This window comes from Entelurus aequoreus, linkage group LG08 (genome assembly GCF_033978785.1).
Source record: "Entelurus aequoreus isolate RoL-2023_Sb linkage group LG08, RoL_Eaeq_v1.1, whole genome shotgun sequence".
NCBI lineage: Eukaryota > Metazoa > Chordata > Actinopteri > Syngnathiformes > Syngnathidae > Entelurus > Entelurus aequoreus.
Genome location: NC_084738.1, coordinates 39,410,835 through 39,427,063, shown reverse-complemented (window position 1 = coordinate 39,427,063; position 16,229 = coordinate 39,410,835). Strand labels below are relative to the sequence as shown.

The window sequence follows — 16,229 nt, the reverse complement described above, 5'->3', positions numbered from 1 at the left end:
ATAAGAAATAACGCTGAGGAACTACTTTTAGCGTCGCTATGATCACAGAGAGGTAAAAAGCTTATGCAGCTATATCGACATACTGACCCGGTGAGCTGCTGCATCGCCTCTGAGTTGGTGAAAGTTAATTCTAGATTATGAATAATGGATTTCACTTGTATAGTAAGAAGTTGTGGCCATAAACCGACAAGTTGCTGAACTTGGATATTCAACTTAGAACTGGGAATGATCCTTTTTTTTTACCAGCATGAGGAGTACGATTATTCCTTCATCTAAACAGGAAGATATGAACATCACATCAGTCTGCATAGAGCAGCACAGTGGCACAGGGGTTAGTTCATCTGCCTCACAATACTGTGCGGAGTTTGCATGTTCTCCCCGTGACTGCGTTGGTTCCCTCCGGGTACTGAGGCTTCCTCCCACCCCCAAAGACATGCACCTGGGGATAGGTTGATTGGTAACACTAAATGGTCCCTAGTGTGTGAATGTGAGTGTGAATGTTGTTTGTCTATCTGTGTTGGCCCTGTGATGAGGTGGCGACTTGTCCGGGGTGTACCCCGGCTTCCACCCAAATGCAGCTGAGATAGGCTCCAGCGACCCCCCCGTGATCCCAAAAAGGACAAGCGGTATAAAATGGATGGATGGATGGATCAGTCTGCATACAACTAATAGCAGAAATTGTACAGTAAGTGATTGTTTTATTATGTTCGTAGTTCTTGTATAGCACTTAGCAATAGTGCTACTGGCTGGATCTACTTATCACACAGCTTTGAAAACTTGTAGCTTGTCCTCATTATGTTCAGGCTCAAAAATATTAATGTTCTAGATCAGTGGTCCCCAACCACCGGGCCGCGGCCCAGTACCGGTCCGTGGATCGATTGGTCCCGGGCCGCACAAGAAATAAAATTTAAAAAAATAATAATTTTATTTTTATTTTTTATTAAATCAACATAAAAAACACAAGATACACTTACAATTAGTGCACCAACCCAAAAAACCTCCCTCCCCCATTTACACTCATTCACACTCATTCGCACAAAAGGGTTGTTTCTTTCTGTTATTAATATTTCTGGTTCCTAAATTATATATCAATATAGATCAATACAGTCTGCAGGGATACAGTCCGTAAACACGCATGATTGTATTTTTTAATGACAAAAAAAATAAATAAAATTACAAAAAAAACACAAAAAAAACTTGACCACTAAATGGTAACACCCCAATAAGTTTTTCAACGTTAATCAATTCATGGTAAACACACTGTGCACTTCTGATTGGTGTTTCTATGCGTTCGTGCGTGTGTCTGTGCGTGCGTGTGTGTGTGTGTGTGTGTGTGTGTGTGTGTGTGTGTGTGTGTGTGTGTGTGTGTGTGTGTGTGTGTGTGTGTGTGTGTGTGTGTCTGTGAGTCTGCAGTGGGTTAATAAATGTCCCCACACGATGTACATTTGACAGTGATTCATAGCAGGGAAGCTAACATCAGCCTACGGTGACAGCCAAAATATCTACTAACGTCAACGTATCAACCGATACCAATATATACAGTCGTGGAATTAACACATTATTATGCCTAATTTTGTTGTGATGCCCCGCTGGATGCATTAACAAGTAACAAGGTTACTATAACAAGTAACAAGTAACAAGGTTTTCCAAAATAAATCAACTCAAGTTATGGAAAAAAATGCCAACATGGCACTGCCATATTTATTATTGAAAGTCACAAAGTGCATTATTCTTTTTAAACATGCCTCAAAACAGCAGCTTGGAATTTGGGACATGCGCTCCCTGAGAGAGCATGAGGAGGTTGAGGTGGGCAGGTTGGGGGAGGTGGGTGGGGGGCGGAGTTGAGGTGGGGGTGGGGGGTAGCAGGGGTGTATATTGTAGCGTCCCGGAAGAGTTAGTGCTGCAAGGGGTTCTGGGTATTTGTTCTGTTGTGTTTATGTTGTGTTACGGTGCGGATGTTCTCCCGAAATGTGTTTGTCATTCTTGTTTGGTGTGGGTTCACAGTGTGGCGCATATTTGTAACAGTGTTAAAGTTGGCCAGGTCACACCCTCAGTGTGACCTGTATGGCTGTTGACCAAAAATGCTGGCATTCACTTGAGTATGTGAAAAGCCGTAGATATTATGCAGAGGTGGGTAGTAACGCGCTACATTTACTCCGTTACATCTACTTGAGTAACTTTTGGGATACATTGTACTTCTAAGAGTAGTTTTAACGCAACATACTTTTACTTGAGTATATTTATAGAGAAGAAACGCTACTTTTACTCCGCTCCATTTATCTACATTTAGCTCGCTACTCGCTACTGATTTTTATCGATCTGTTAATGCACGCTTTGTTTGTTTTGGTTTGTCAGACAGACCTTCAAAGTAGGATCTATCGCATGCCTGCGTTTCACCAATCAAATACAGTCACTGGTGACGTTTGACTCCGTTTCACCAATCAGATGCAGTCACTGGTGACGTTTGAGTCCGTTTCACCAATCAGATGCAGTCACTGGTGACGTTTGAGTCCGTTTCACCAATCAGATGCAGTCACTGGTGACGTTTGAGTCCGTTTCACCAATCAAACAGAGCCAGGCGGTCACATGATTAACAAGCTTAAGCTTACATGAACTCAACAAAGCACCTCGCGGTAAGAAACCTTAGCAGATATTTTGGCTGTCACCGTAGGCTGATGTTAGCTTCCCTGCTATGAATCACTGTCAAATGTACATCGTGTGGGGACATTTATTGACGTACTGCAGCCTCATAGACACACACACAGTCGCGCACACGCACACACACACGCACACACACACACACGCATGTATAGAAACACCAATCAGTGTGTTCCCCGATGCAGCCCACACCTATCAGTTTATGGTTTGCGTAAAGGCTAACTTTTTATTTCCCTTTGTAATCTCTGCCTACTGAGCCTATGGTGCTGTTAAGTTATTGTGGCTCAATTTGCCTTAATTTTTTTATGTTAATGTATTATTATTTAATATATATTATTGTTTACACTTGAACGCATCATAATTATCCCCTCAACTCCCCCCAAAATGGATTAACTCGCTGGAATAAAAAAGACAATATAACATACATCCATAAACGTGGACGCATATGAAAAAGTGCAATATATTTATCTGTACAATAACCTATTTATTTATTTATATCTGCACCTTATTGCTTTTTTATCCTGCACTACCATGAGCTAATGCAACAAAATGTTGTTCTTATCTGTACTGTAAAGTTCAAATTTGAATGACAATAAAAAGGAAGTGTAAGTCTAAGTTTTAGTTACTTAAGAGATATTCCTGGCTCTGAATTTGCTCATTGCTATTTTTATGTTTTTGTGCATTATTTGTTGCCGTCATCATTAAACGAACAGGTTACTCATCAGTTACTCAGTACTTGAGTAGTTTTTTCACAACATACTTTTTACTTTTACTCAAGTAAATATTTGGGTGACTACTTACTTTTACTTGAGTAATAAATCTCTAAAGTAACAGTACTCTTACTTGAGTACAATTTCTGGCTACTCTACCCACCTCTAATATTATGTGATCGGGCCGGCATGCAAAGGCAGTGCCTTTAAGGTATATTGGCGCATCTCCCTACGTCCGTGTACCACTCCGTACAGCGGAATTTTAAAAAGTCATACATTTTACTTTTTGAAACCGATATCGATAATTTCCGATATTACATTTTAAAGCATTTATCGGCCGATAATATCGGCAGTCCGATATTATCGGACATCTCTAATCCAAATACGTAAATATTATTATGAATGTGTCTGCTACTACATTACATATATATTTACAGCGTGTATATAAAACATTGATAGAGGTTTTTGGATGTTTTTTTGAGCACTTTATAGGCAGAATAGAGCAAATCCTATTGCCTCCATTGCTACGAGTTAGAATGCCTAAACAAAATAAATACATATGTGTTCTTGTCTCACATGTGGATTGTGAATGATAGACAAAATTCCAAAAAACTGCAGTTCCCTTTTTAGTGTGTTTTAATGTAGTGATGTCACCCGGCCACTATCAAAGACTATTAAAAGTATATTCTCCAAGCTGCTTCTCCGTAAAACACACCAGCGGCAGTTTCTACATATCATAGATGAATGTCCGCTGTTTACAAATGATTTTATAATTATCATAAAAACTTATAATTGCCTTTTATGGACTCCTTCTGCTCCAGTGGGTGTAGTGTTAAAGTGCTATTCTCATACTGCTTTGCCAAGTTGGCTACACGCACACCTAGGCATTTTTTTACGATTATTTATTTCTTTAATTTATTGAATAGCATCTGCTTCTTCTTCTTAGCAGTGTCCTTCACACTCACAGATCCCAATTTGAGAAAACAATTGTGTGTCTGTTTAGCTATCCATCTGCTCCTAGCAAATGAGACATACACTAAACGTATCATGGATTGGTCAGAACATATGTCAGCTGTCTGCCATCTTGCGGTAGTCATTTATCAAGACTATAGAAGTGATGCCGTATCATTATTTGGTTTTGTAAAAAATGATTGTGTGGAATAGGGTTGTAGAGATGACACTTGTAAGAAACATAGCTTATTTGTCGCCATGGAGGCGAGGATTAGTGACTTAGAAATAGCTAAAACACTGCCGACTGCAGGGTGGCACTTCAGTTTGTATAGCTTCAACACCATCGTTAGTTTTTTAAGCCAAAATATGTTCATTCTACTTCTTCTGTCTCCACTCTGTGTCTGCTTTGACTGGCATGCATCTCTGCTCGTATTACAAGCAATGTAACGACGTGACGACAGCACGCAGTCATGTCCATAAAAAAAAAAAGGTACAGGTATTTTCAGAGGGCAGCACTGTGGAACAGGGGTTAGTGCATGTGCCTTACAATATGAAGGTCCTGAGTAGTCCTTAGTTCAATCCCGGGCTCGGGATCTTTCTGTGTGGAGTTTGCATGTTCTCCCCGTGACTGCGTGGGTTCCCTCCGGGTACTCCGGCTTCCTCCCACCTCCAGAGACATGCACCTGGGGATAGGTTGATTGACAACACTAAATGGGCCCTAGTGTGTGAATGTGAGTGTGAATGTTGTCTGTCTATCTGTGTTGGCCCTGCGATGAGGTGGCGACTTGTCCAGGGTGTACACGCCTTCCGTCCGAATGCAGCTGAGATAGGCTCCAGCACCCCCCGCAACCCAGAAAGGGACAAGCGGTAGAAAATGGATGTATTTTCAGAGGTAGTATAGTAGCTATTTCAAATCATTAGTAACGTACAACCCTTGTGTGGGATCACCTTTCACAGATATAGTTTTTGTTGTGTTTAGCTCATTTAACATTAGCTTGGGAGGTATTGCAGCTGGTATTGTGAAATCAAGACTGATTTTGTACATTGCGGATATTTGTTGTTGTTGTCAGCCTTGGTTCAACTATTGCATTTGTTAGTTACTAATGGAAAACATATGCATCGACTTTTAAAAATATATATATATTTTGTTTGTTTCATTTCATTCATTTAAAGTCAAACCAAAACAATCAAACTAACATTTAGAATAAATAATGAACGAAAAGGAGCAGAAAGAAGTAAAACTTATATCTGCACCCATTCATAAGGTTACAACATTGGTTGTTCAACTCAGAAGACTAGCTTATATATATATATATATATATATATTTATATATATATATATATATATATATATATATATATATATATATATATATATATATATATATATATATATATATATATATATATATATATATATATATATATATATTCATAACATACATATTCCATAACATACAACAACATAACTAAACATTAAAACAATAATCTAGTCCAAGTCTTATCTTTTCATCATCATGATTTTTACATTTGTTTTGAATACAGTCAGAGATTTATTTCACTGTCAGCATTGTTCCATAAAAACTAGCACTTTTGTTTGAAATACTTCTTCGTAAATAGTGGTTCTGAAAAACAACCCTTTAAAGCAAACATCAAAATCATCACTATGTTCACTTTTAGTGGAAGTTACCACCACTGTGTTAAGAATGACATCAGCCTTACAGTGAAACTGAGCTTCCAATCTAACGCTCAGTAAGACATTAAAACCTTTAATTTAAGCGGAAAGGAAATAGCTTCTTACCTGTGCTGTCCCATTGAGATTTACAAACACAATTAATTTTGTGTCATTAAAACCTCAACCAACAACCAGACAGATAGCGAGGTTCTTTTCTCAGGAATATTAGTCTCCTATGGAGCCCAAAATCATTTAATCAATGGTAGTATATTTTAAACGTAACATCGATGACTAAACCCAGCAGCTGTAATAAAACCTTTTCCTTGTGGCTGTAGTTCAGTGACTGTTACGACCACTGTTCTCTCTTGGCAGAGGTGTTATGATAACTTCCAGCTTTAAAAGACGAAGCGCCAGGCTGCTGATATCCAATTATAGTGCCTCTTACACACAATTCCAGGAGAAATCCTTCCTGTTATCATATTAGAAAAGGATTTAATGAAGGTTCAATGTCTGTTTCATTTTGAGCTGAATCAACCTGATTTGGATGTGTTTCATCTACATTGCCTTTTGTGAGTCAAACAGAACAAAGGAGTCAAATGAACCATAAATGTAGCTCATTTACTCATGTTTTTTCACTATTCCCCAATGGTCTTGGGATGTAAATCTATAATAGGAGTTTGATATACAAATATTCCAAAATCACATTTTTCAGGATAGAACTTTCAGAACAGTAAAGCATATTGATTTCCCCTTCTGGACACTTTACAAGTGTGTGTCATATCACACAACTACTGTACTTGCTAAACAAATACAGTACAGTCCAGTCTTCGGCTAGTCATGGCTATTGAAAATACCAAGGAGAAACCACAGCCTAAAAACCCTCTTCCATCATTAGTCACCTGTTTAGAAACAACTGGCCTTCCCAGTGAAATATGTACTGTACTGAGACAAAGACAAGTGGTTAAGAGCAACACAATGTGCTGTCATTTTTCAATGTCGATGGGGAACAGCCCGAGAATCCTTAAATTTTTTCTGTATGGTGACCACAGTGGAAAATGGTTGGACACCCTGGTTGTATGCTACGATGTATTATTCATATTTGTTGTATGTTGTTTTCAGTGGTGGGCAAGCTACTTGGAAAATGTAGTAAGCTAAGCTACAAGTTACTCTCGATTAAATTTAGCAAAGCTACAGGGAAAGCTATCTCCGGAGAATTGTAGCAAGCTACACTACAAGCTACACGGCAAAAGTAGCTTGCTACATCAGTTATATTTAACATAATTTATATCTATAGGCCCACATGTATAATATCAATGCTAATGTAACTGAGAGTGTACAAATGGACCAATGAGGATCCATTACTGTTAACTATCTGTCATTTAGCTACACCGTACAACTACCTCTAGGGGTCCCCACACCCCACTGTATGTATTTATTTAGTTTGCCTTTTCTTTGGCCTAGCCCTTTAATGTTATTAGTTTTCTTTATTTACAGTTTAAAAAACCCCAGCATTTATCTATATCATGACAAAAAACAATGACTTGTGTGTTGTTTGGGAACAGTTGGTCATGGTTATGTGCAGTAAAACTTTTCATGAACTCAATTTACCTTAATATGTGTTCTTAAATGTGTGTTCCATGTATTAGATGAAGAGAGCAGTTTTGATTTTGGTTTACAGAGTAAACAACTAAAAACCGAGGTTTTCTCTAAACGCATACATTTGTCCAAATATGGCCAAGGACATGAAATATTGTAGGTTTCCTGGATGTCGTCTTCATTACTAAAGGAAACATGTAATCTGTGGGAGAGAATCCCTCTGCTATTTTCAACTGTTTTTTTGTTTTTGTTTTAAATGTCAGCTTGAAGCGTCCCTCTGTCTCTGACTCTCTTGTTGTCATGTGACATGTGTACGACTGTTATGTTTTTTCTTCCTAGTTTCGATGACTCGCCTTATCTTGCCTCTGATTGGGCAGTCTGTAATGTTTTTCCCAAACTTTAGCCAATTGTGACTCATCATACAAACACCAACCAATCATCATGGATCTTCTCCATGTGTTTGGATGTTCTCATTCATCCGGGTCTTGTGTTTTCTCTATATATTTTTTGGGCTTTGATTCGCAGTCCATGTTCTCTCTTTGTGGCTTGTAGCTTTTATATAAGCTACCTAGCTACATGGATCTAAAATAGCTAAGCTACAGGAAAAGCTACTCTTTAAAAAAGTTGTTTGCAGTTTTTTTATATCTAATACAATTTTTTTTATTGAAGCTGTTTACAAAAAAGCTAAACAGTTGAATGTTTTGCATTTCATTTCCTCACTCAGGCATGTGAGCACCCTTTATAAAAAAAGAAAACTGAATAAAAAATAGGAACATTTCTATCAACACGAAGTGCTGGCACGCAAGCCCTGAAATTTTTTTTTTTCAAATCCTGACTACAATTGTGTGCAGTTGGGGGCATTTCTACACTGTTTTACCTGTAGATTTGTTCCTATCTACCAACCTCTTTTTGTTGTCTTTTTGAGACTTGATTTACCATGTAATGTACTACATCCTTGTTTAGTACCACATTATTATAATTGAAAATGTAATGTAAAAATCTAACTGCATGCAAATAACTCAGAAAACGTTTCCGATTTAGCCCCGCCCCCTCGGAAAATATTTTTGGTGTGGTGACCTTTGTTTACATCCATCACGTCAAAAATATACCTTCTCGCTCACTACGAATAAATGCCCTAGAACTACAACTGGTTTGGAACTAACAGTGTTTGGATTGTAATTATCCAAATATGATCATCAACATCAACGTTGTGGCTCGGAGAGCGAACGCATACGACAACAAGTATGCTAGCTAGAAGATGCTGACTAGCGAGCTTGTTTTTGCGCCTCTGATCGTCTCCCTGTCCTGCAATTTGGTGCGGCGTTTAGGCAGGAAGAACAGCAAATACCTACGGCTGAGGCAAGCGTTCAACAAATTCTGTTTAGATCATATTTTTTGATATTACAATGAGTTTGCATAATTCACCCATGGAACTTTTGTTTGTTATAGTTGGAGAATTCCGGTCGGACGGGTTTTCACGGGACACATTTCCAGTATTGTGTGGTTGCGCTAAGAAGCTAGGAATGTATAGATAGTGTTTGATTGCTGATAAGAAAACAAAGTCTGTATGTCATCAAAACAAGTTACTCCATCTTTTGACACTCCTCCTTCGACTCTTGTCCTTCACGCTACAATATTTCATTAACAAAACGCGGTAGTGATATTTTGACGCAAACATTTGTGTTTAAAAACACGGATTTCTGCATTTTCACAGACATTTCACATGCCTGCTTACTGGATCCAAAATGTACTCAAACATTACCTTAAAACTGAGCTATCTAACAAACCGTGACTATGGTGTACTGTTGTACCCCGAATTGTGTAGTAACCCACATTCTCCTGAAAACTTATTTTTAGCCCAGTCCTTGCAATGTAGTTTTACTATTTCCACAGAGCTGGAGTCAATATCTAGATTACATTATTTGGCAGTCAATTCAGACGACCCTGGTTTCCAAGGTGCCCTGTTTCATGTCATTACAAAAGCTCAGACTTTCCACATGGTGCCAACAACAGCAATAAAATGCATTCACATTATTCAGGAGGGGAGGTAACTCTGAAACCAATGCCATTCACTTTTTGCTGCCTCTAATTAAGCAGCGGTGATCTCAGAAATATGTGACCTTTAGTTCAAATCCCTTCAAGCTACCCTGAGTGTGATGGCAGTAATGGCTTCTATCACAGAAAAGACACAGAGCTGGAATGATGGTCTCTCTCACTAGTGATATTATGTTGCAAACAGAGTAGGAAGTATTGTGCTTGACTCCAATAGTCCCTTTGACAAAAATCTCACGTTCCCTAACGTGAAGAAATGACAGCTGCGCTCACTGTATGTAAGCTTTGATAAATGCCTGCATGCTGCCAGGCAAATGGTACAGCTTATTAAAGATAAAACAGGCGAAAGCATTACCGTGTTTCTCTACATCCTTCAAAGGATCGACTCCAGGAGAGAGGATGAAGAACATGGGCGTTGCTGGACCTGACTCTTCAAAGGACGCAGCAAAGTCCAGAGATCTGCCAATCACGTACTTGGCCCCCAGTTTCTCCTCCGCAAAGTCTCTGAAGGGAGAATGAGAGTCTTATCTGCAGCATTTTTTGCTATATTTGAAAGACAAGCGGGGTAACTCAGAAGTATCAAAGAGTCTTCTAAGTTGGGATGGACAGCGACTTAAAGGCACACAGCAACATTAACGCTCGTCATAACTGGACTGTCACATTTCTGGAGAAATTAATTCAAACATTACCATTTGCGTACTGCACTTTAAAACAATCTAACATGTAAACTCCAAATATGAAATTTTTAGCACTACAACTTAATAGGGGTGTAACGGTAGGACATTCGAAATCAGATACTCGGGATGAAACAATCTGCTAATTTTGTAATTTTACCTCACAAATTTGAACTTTTATGGTAGAGAGAGATAGAAAATGTTAAAAATGCAAAAAAAAAAAACATTAAATGAAGGTTATTAATTAATTTGTACTAATTAAAATGATTTCCATCGTCCACTGTCAAACAAAAACGTATTCAGACCGTCACATATTAGTTATGTGTCCATGAATTATACATATGTGTCCTGTCCATTTAGGAAATTATTCCTAATCTTAACTCATTGTGTGTATAAAAGACACCAAACCTCTCCACCACCTTTGGAAAGGGCCTCAACATTATAAACCTGCACCCAACTGAAATAGACAACAAAATCATCAACAAGAAGCTTGGTACAAAAAAAACTAACAGAATTGGTGCGGTTAATCCTAAATAAAAGAAAAACAACATAATAGTAAAATACCCTCACTTTGGAGCTGCATGCAATATTTCAGTTAGTGGGGTAAGGATAGTTGAGTGAAAGGTGCTGGCTAATGAGGGAAAAGAAGTTAGGACCACACTGACCAAGAAAAGTAGTAGTAGCACACTTTTCTATAATGGATTTAGATCCTCCAGTGGCCGCAAGGACTCCGTGCTCAAAAAGACACATGTACAGGCCCGTCTGAAGGTTGACAATAAACATCTGAAAGACTCAAACAAGCCTTGGGGAAATTTGGCAAGATCAAAATTAAGCTCTTTGGCATCAAGGGCATCAAGTGGACTTCATGTGTTTGGAAGCAGAGAATTTGAGGTGGCCTTTAGTCCATCCATCCATCTTCTTCCGCTTATCCGAGGTCGGGTCGCGGGGGCAGCAGCCTAAGCAGGGAAGCCCAGACTTCCCTCTCCCCAGCCACTTCGTCCAGCTCCTCCCGGGGGATCCCGAAGCGTTCCCAGGCCAGCCGGGAGAGATAGTCTTCCCAACGTGTCCTGGGTTTTCCCCGTGGCCTCCTACCGGTCGGACGTGCCCGAAACACCTCCCTAGGGAGGCGTTCGGGTGGCATCCTGACCAGATGCCCGAACCACCTCATCTGGCTCCTCTCGATGTGGAGGAGCAGCAGCTTTACTTTGAGCTCCTCCCGGATGACAGAGCTTCTCACCCTATCTCTAAGGGAGAGCCCCGCCACCCGGCCTTTAGTTTTTTTTTAAATGACCAAAATCCCTACTGATATAAACTTAAACATGGGAACCAATTACAACCACTTAAAAATATGGAATCATCATTGTTTAATTTTGTTGAAAGAAACAGATAACAGATACTGTATGACTGATGTTGATTTTTTAGATCAAGCAGAGTGACAACATTTTGGAATCACTCAATTCTGTGGAAAAAAATATTGAATTACTCAATTCTGAGTAAATGTTCTTGTAATTATGAAAAAAACAAAAAACACTTGCCACTAGTACTTACAGTAGTTGCCCCAACTCTGGCTTTAATAACCGCTTGCAGTCGTGGACTCAACGAGTGACAAACAGTACTCTTCATCAATCTTTTTCCAACTTTCTCTGACTGCTGTTGTCAGGTCAGCTTTGCAGGTTGAAGTCTTGTCATGGACAATTTTCATCACCGCATATTTTCAATTATTTGACATTGAAATTGACTTTATGTATCTTTCTTCAAGGAAAGTCTTCAGTTTTTGCTTGATAGTGATATTGAAAATTATCAACATCTCCATACTTTCAATTGATGGAATAAGAGAAGTGACCAAAATGTCGATGTAAATTTGTGCATTTATTAAAGATGTCATGACAGCCATCTCCCAAGTGCCATTACCTGACATACAGCCCTATATCAACAATAACTGTGGAAATGTGCATGTTTTCTACAGGAACGGCACATCACCTTGCCCAATACAGATTCGCGATGAATCACTGAAAATGACTTTTATCCAGTCATCCGACGTCCACAATTGCTTTTCCTTAGCCCATTGGAAACTTGTTATTTTCTGTTTAGTTAATGGCAGCTTTCGTTTAGCTTTTCTGTACTTAAATCCCATTTCATTTTGGCGGTTTCTTAGAGTTTGGTCATTTCAGTTCCCGCCACTTTATGCATTTGTTTTGTTGTACATTTTCTGTTTTTAAGACATATTGCTTTCAGTTTTCTGCCTTGACACTTTGATGTTTATTTCAGTCTACCAGTAAACCTGACCTTTACAACCTTCCCATGTTGTTTGTACTTCATCCAGATTTTAGACACAGCTGACTGTGAACAATCAACATATTTTACAACTTTGCGTGATGATTTACCATCTGGCGTGGAGGATTCATGATTCATTTTAATCCACCAGGGGCAACAACTCCCTAAAGAGTGAACACTATTTTTAACTGCAGACTTATGATCAGATATGACCTGATGCAGGTGTTAGCCTTGAAAATTGTAATGTAAATGAAATTTTACAGGGTGATTCCATATATATTTTTCTCTCAGTAATTAAGGATTCCATAGTTTCCATTGCATTTAGAAGTTTAATTAATGTATCTGTAAGCCATTATCTGCAAACAAATAAATGAAGGCTTGAAATATTTAAATATGTGTGATGAATCCATGTAACACACAGGCCTTTCTGAAATGAGTGAGAGTAAAATATTGAACTTTTTGAGGATACTATTTTTCTTAAGATGTACATATGTGTATATGTTAGAAAAAACTGTTTGACAAGTTAAATCAATCTGGGAGACTCTGTTGGCCCTGACTGAGTATTCTGTCTCTGGTAATGCAATACCACAGACGCAATAAGTTGTGTCATTTATTTTTAATTGTAATTTAATTTGGTAGATGGAGCTGATGACCCTCCGCAAGGAAGGTGGCTGTTGCTTACTATGCAAACAACTCTTCTACTCGAAGTAATCATCTTTACTATTCTACTGGAAATAATCATAGTAATCACAATCAGTGTTCTGAAAATTACTTTTAAAAAGTAATTAATTATAGTTACTCGTTACTCTACCAAAAGAGTAATGGAATTACTAACGGAATTACTCTTTAATAAATGTAATTGATTACTAGGTAATTTATACGTTACTTAAAAAAACAAACTTTAAACATCTGGCATATGCATTTGAGAGATGTTTTATTGAAAAGCACAGTGTGCGTAGTCTGTTTTTAAAAAGGTGGGGCCTGTTGGTTAGTGTCATGTGACGTCATCGAGGGTTTCATCGGAGCTGTGTTTTTAGCTTTAGCAGTTAGCAGCGCACTTTGTCGGCTTTGACGCCAGCTCTTTTGAATTGTTTCACCGGATTGTGTTACCGCTGCTTAATAAAGAGATTGAATGTGCTTCGATGGCTGTCATATCTTCTTATCAACCAACGGGGTATATTATGGATGGCAAGTTTGTCACTTCAATCATTGATTTGTTGTGTGATATCCCCATAGTGTACGTGTGCGTATGTTGTTTTCTGCTGTGTCACAGTGTGATGGAGCCTCTTCCTATTTGATATAAAGTTCATTTTAGCGCGCTGCTGCTTGTTGCTTTCACTCATAACAAGATATTTCCTGCATTGAACTTGCTGCACTTATGACGCGTTCTTGTTGTCGTCATAAAACCACATCAAAAGTAGCGTGCCATGTTACACCAAGCTATTGCTATCGGCGTTGTAACGGACCTAAATGTCATTAATTAGATTACTCGTTACTAGTAAAAGTAACACCGTTATTATATAACCTCGTTATTATATTAAGTTAAGTTAAAGTACCAATGATTGTCACACACACACTAGGTGTGGCGAAATTATTCATTATGCATTTGACCCATCACCCTTGATCATATAATGCCGTTATTACGAACACTGATCATAATAACCCCTTTCTAAGGGGCAGTATGGGTCAGGTGGCCATCTCCGAACCTGATGGTTTGAGTTCAGCCTTAAGTCCTCCATGACCATGTTCAAGTATCCTGGGAAAGACGCTCCAGATGTTGTGTCAGGTTAATGAGGTAAGAGTGACAAAGTATTCTAAGTACCAAGAAAGCAGTACAAGCTAAAACCTGTTTCAAAGTGTTTTAGAACACTGTGAAAGTGCACAGCCAACTCAGCAAATGGCTTGCCCACTAGAACTTGCCTCTGCTTTTCTGCCTGTGACCTAACGGAGGACAGAGGAGCCTATGGCCATGGGAGAGAAAAACCTCGCACTCCGAAACTAATACAGGTATCAGTGACATTTTTCAACTTACAGTCTAGTGTCGTCTCTCGGCGTTAAATCCTTGACAAGGTCTGAAAATGTGCTAAGTCTAATGACAATGTCGACTGAAAGCACTGGGTTGAATAACTGGTCAAAGCTGAAATGCAAATTTGACTAGCAGGTAGCATCACGTGGGGGTGCTGTGCAGGATAACAGCAGAAAAGCTCTGTGCCTTAATGTTGCTCAGAAGATAAGTGACTACATGCATAACTTTTAACTTGTGTACATTCGCTCACAAGGCAGGAGAGTATAAATCATTTTCTAGTTACATTTGACCTTTTCCCCTTTTTCCATATGCCTCCAATGACTGGAAAATTGGTCAATCATTTTTCAGGTTTTCCAGGACATGTGGGGACCTTGAATTGTGTCCTTTAGCTCTAGCTGAGTTGTTGGTGTGCAGTAAAGCTATGAGCTACAAATGGATTGGCAGTTAAAGGTAAGCACAGGCAGGGGTTTAAAGTTCGAGCCAATGTTAAAGCAGTTTCACCTTTACTCTGTGACCCAGCGCAGATCAGTAAAATACCTCACAGATCAGAGAGCAAAGGCCAAGTGATGATTCCACTTCTCACCTCACAGCATATGTCATGCGGTCGGGTCGCAGGGCCCTCATTATGCACAGCTTCTGAAGAGGGGTTTTGTTCTTCCACTCCTGCGGGAATTTTTCTTTTTCCGGACACTCAGACTCCACAAATTTCTTCCAGCGTTTGGCCGAGCCCTCAATGTCTCGGTCCAGGTTCTTGAACTCATCCATGGAGCACAAGGACTGGTAGGTGAGACAGGGAATGGGAAGAAAAGCAAAATATTAAGTGACTTATTCTCAGAAAACACTATACACTATTCATTTGTGGAAATAATTAATACTAAGGTGATTTAGTAAGTTTACCACCTTACAAAAATATGAACAGTCTATGTTTTTTATGGTTGGTTTATTTTTACAAAAAGAGACAGAAGTAAAAAACAAAGGAAATCTAAAAAAAATGTATTCAAATAAAGGTTATTATTAATTGTATCTGATTGGAGGAAACATGCATGTCATTACGAAATACACAACATGATGTTTTTTATTTAGTCAAATTCAAAATTCAAAATTAGAATTTGTGTGTGGCTGTTATATTGTGATCATTTACAGTGGTCATAAAACGGCAAATTGTCTTTTTAGACTTTTGTACTTCAAAGCGAACTAAAAAATGAATTTGCTTTCTATAAGGATCATTTGACAAGTATAATTGAGGTGGAAGGATTGCAATACAGTCGGTTACAATGAACGCGTCGATGTGTGGCCGTGTTTGTCTCACTGTTTTTTGGCCAAATTCCCCCTGCTTCCATCCACTCACACACAGACACACGCACACACACATATTGTAGAAGAGTGATAGCAATGCAGTGTTATTTGCTGCACATTTGTGTGGATGATAGTCAAACCCTCTCACCCTCAAAGCTGTGGACCTGGGGGAAACAATGACGTGTATAACTTACATGATAAAAAGTTGTCTTCATTATATTTTCAATTTTCATTTATTATATATGGTATTGCCACAAACAAACGCACACTCCAATTAAAAGATGGCGCAGGGAGACACAAACCGTGTGTATGTTGAT

General features: G+C 38.8%; 1 protein-coding gene across 7 annotated transcripts in view; it reads right to left on the bottom strand.

The window, feature by feature from the left end:
• dnah9 (dynein, axonemal, heavy chain 9) overlaps positions 1–16,229 on the bottom strand; it is a 426,092-nt gene that overhangs the window by 111,724 nt on the left and 298,139 nt on the right. For all 7 annotated transcript variants that reach the window (XM_062056457.1, XM_062056459.1, XM_062056458.1 and 4 more), the window contains 2 exons: positions 15,200–15,393; positions 9,998–10,146 (listed from right to left, as the gene is read on the bottom strand). In XM_062056457.1, the coding sequence (XP_061912441.1) occupies positions 9,998–10,146; positions 15,200–15,393 (343 nt within the window). The remainder of the gene's footprint in view (positions 1–9,997; positions 10,147–15,199; positions 15,394–16,229) is intronic.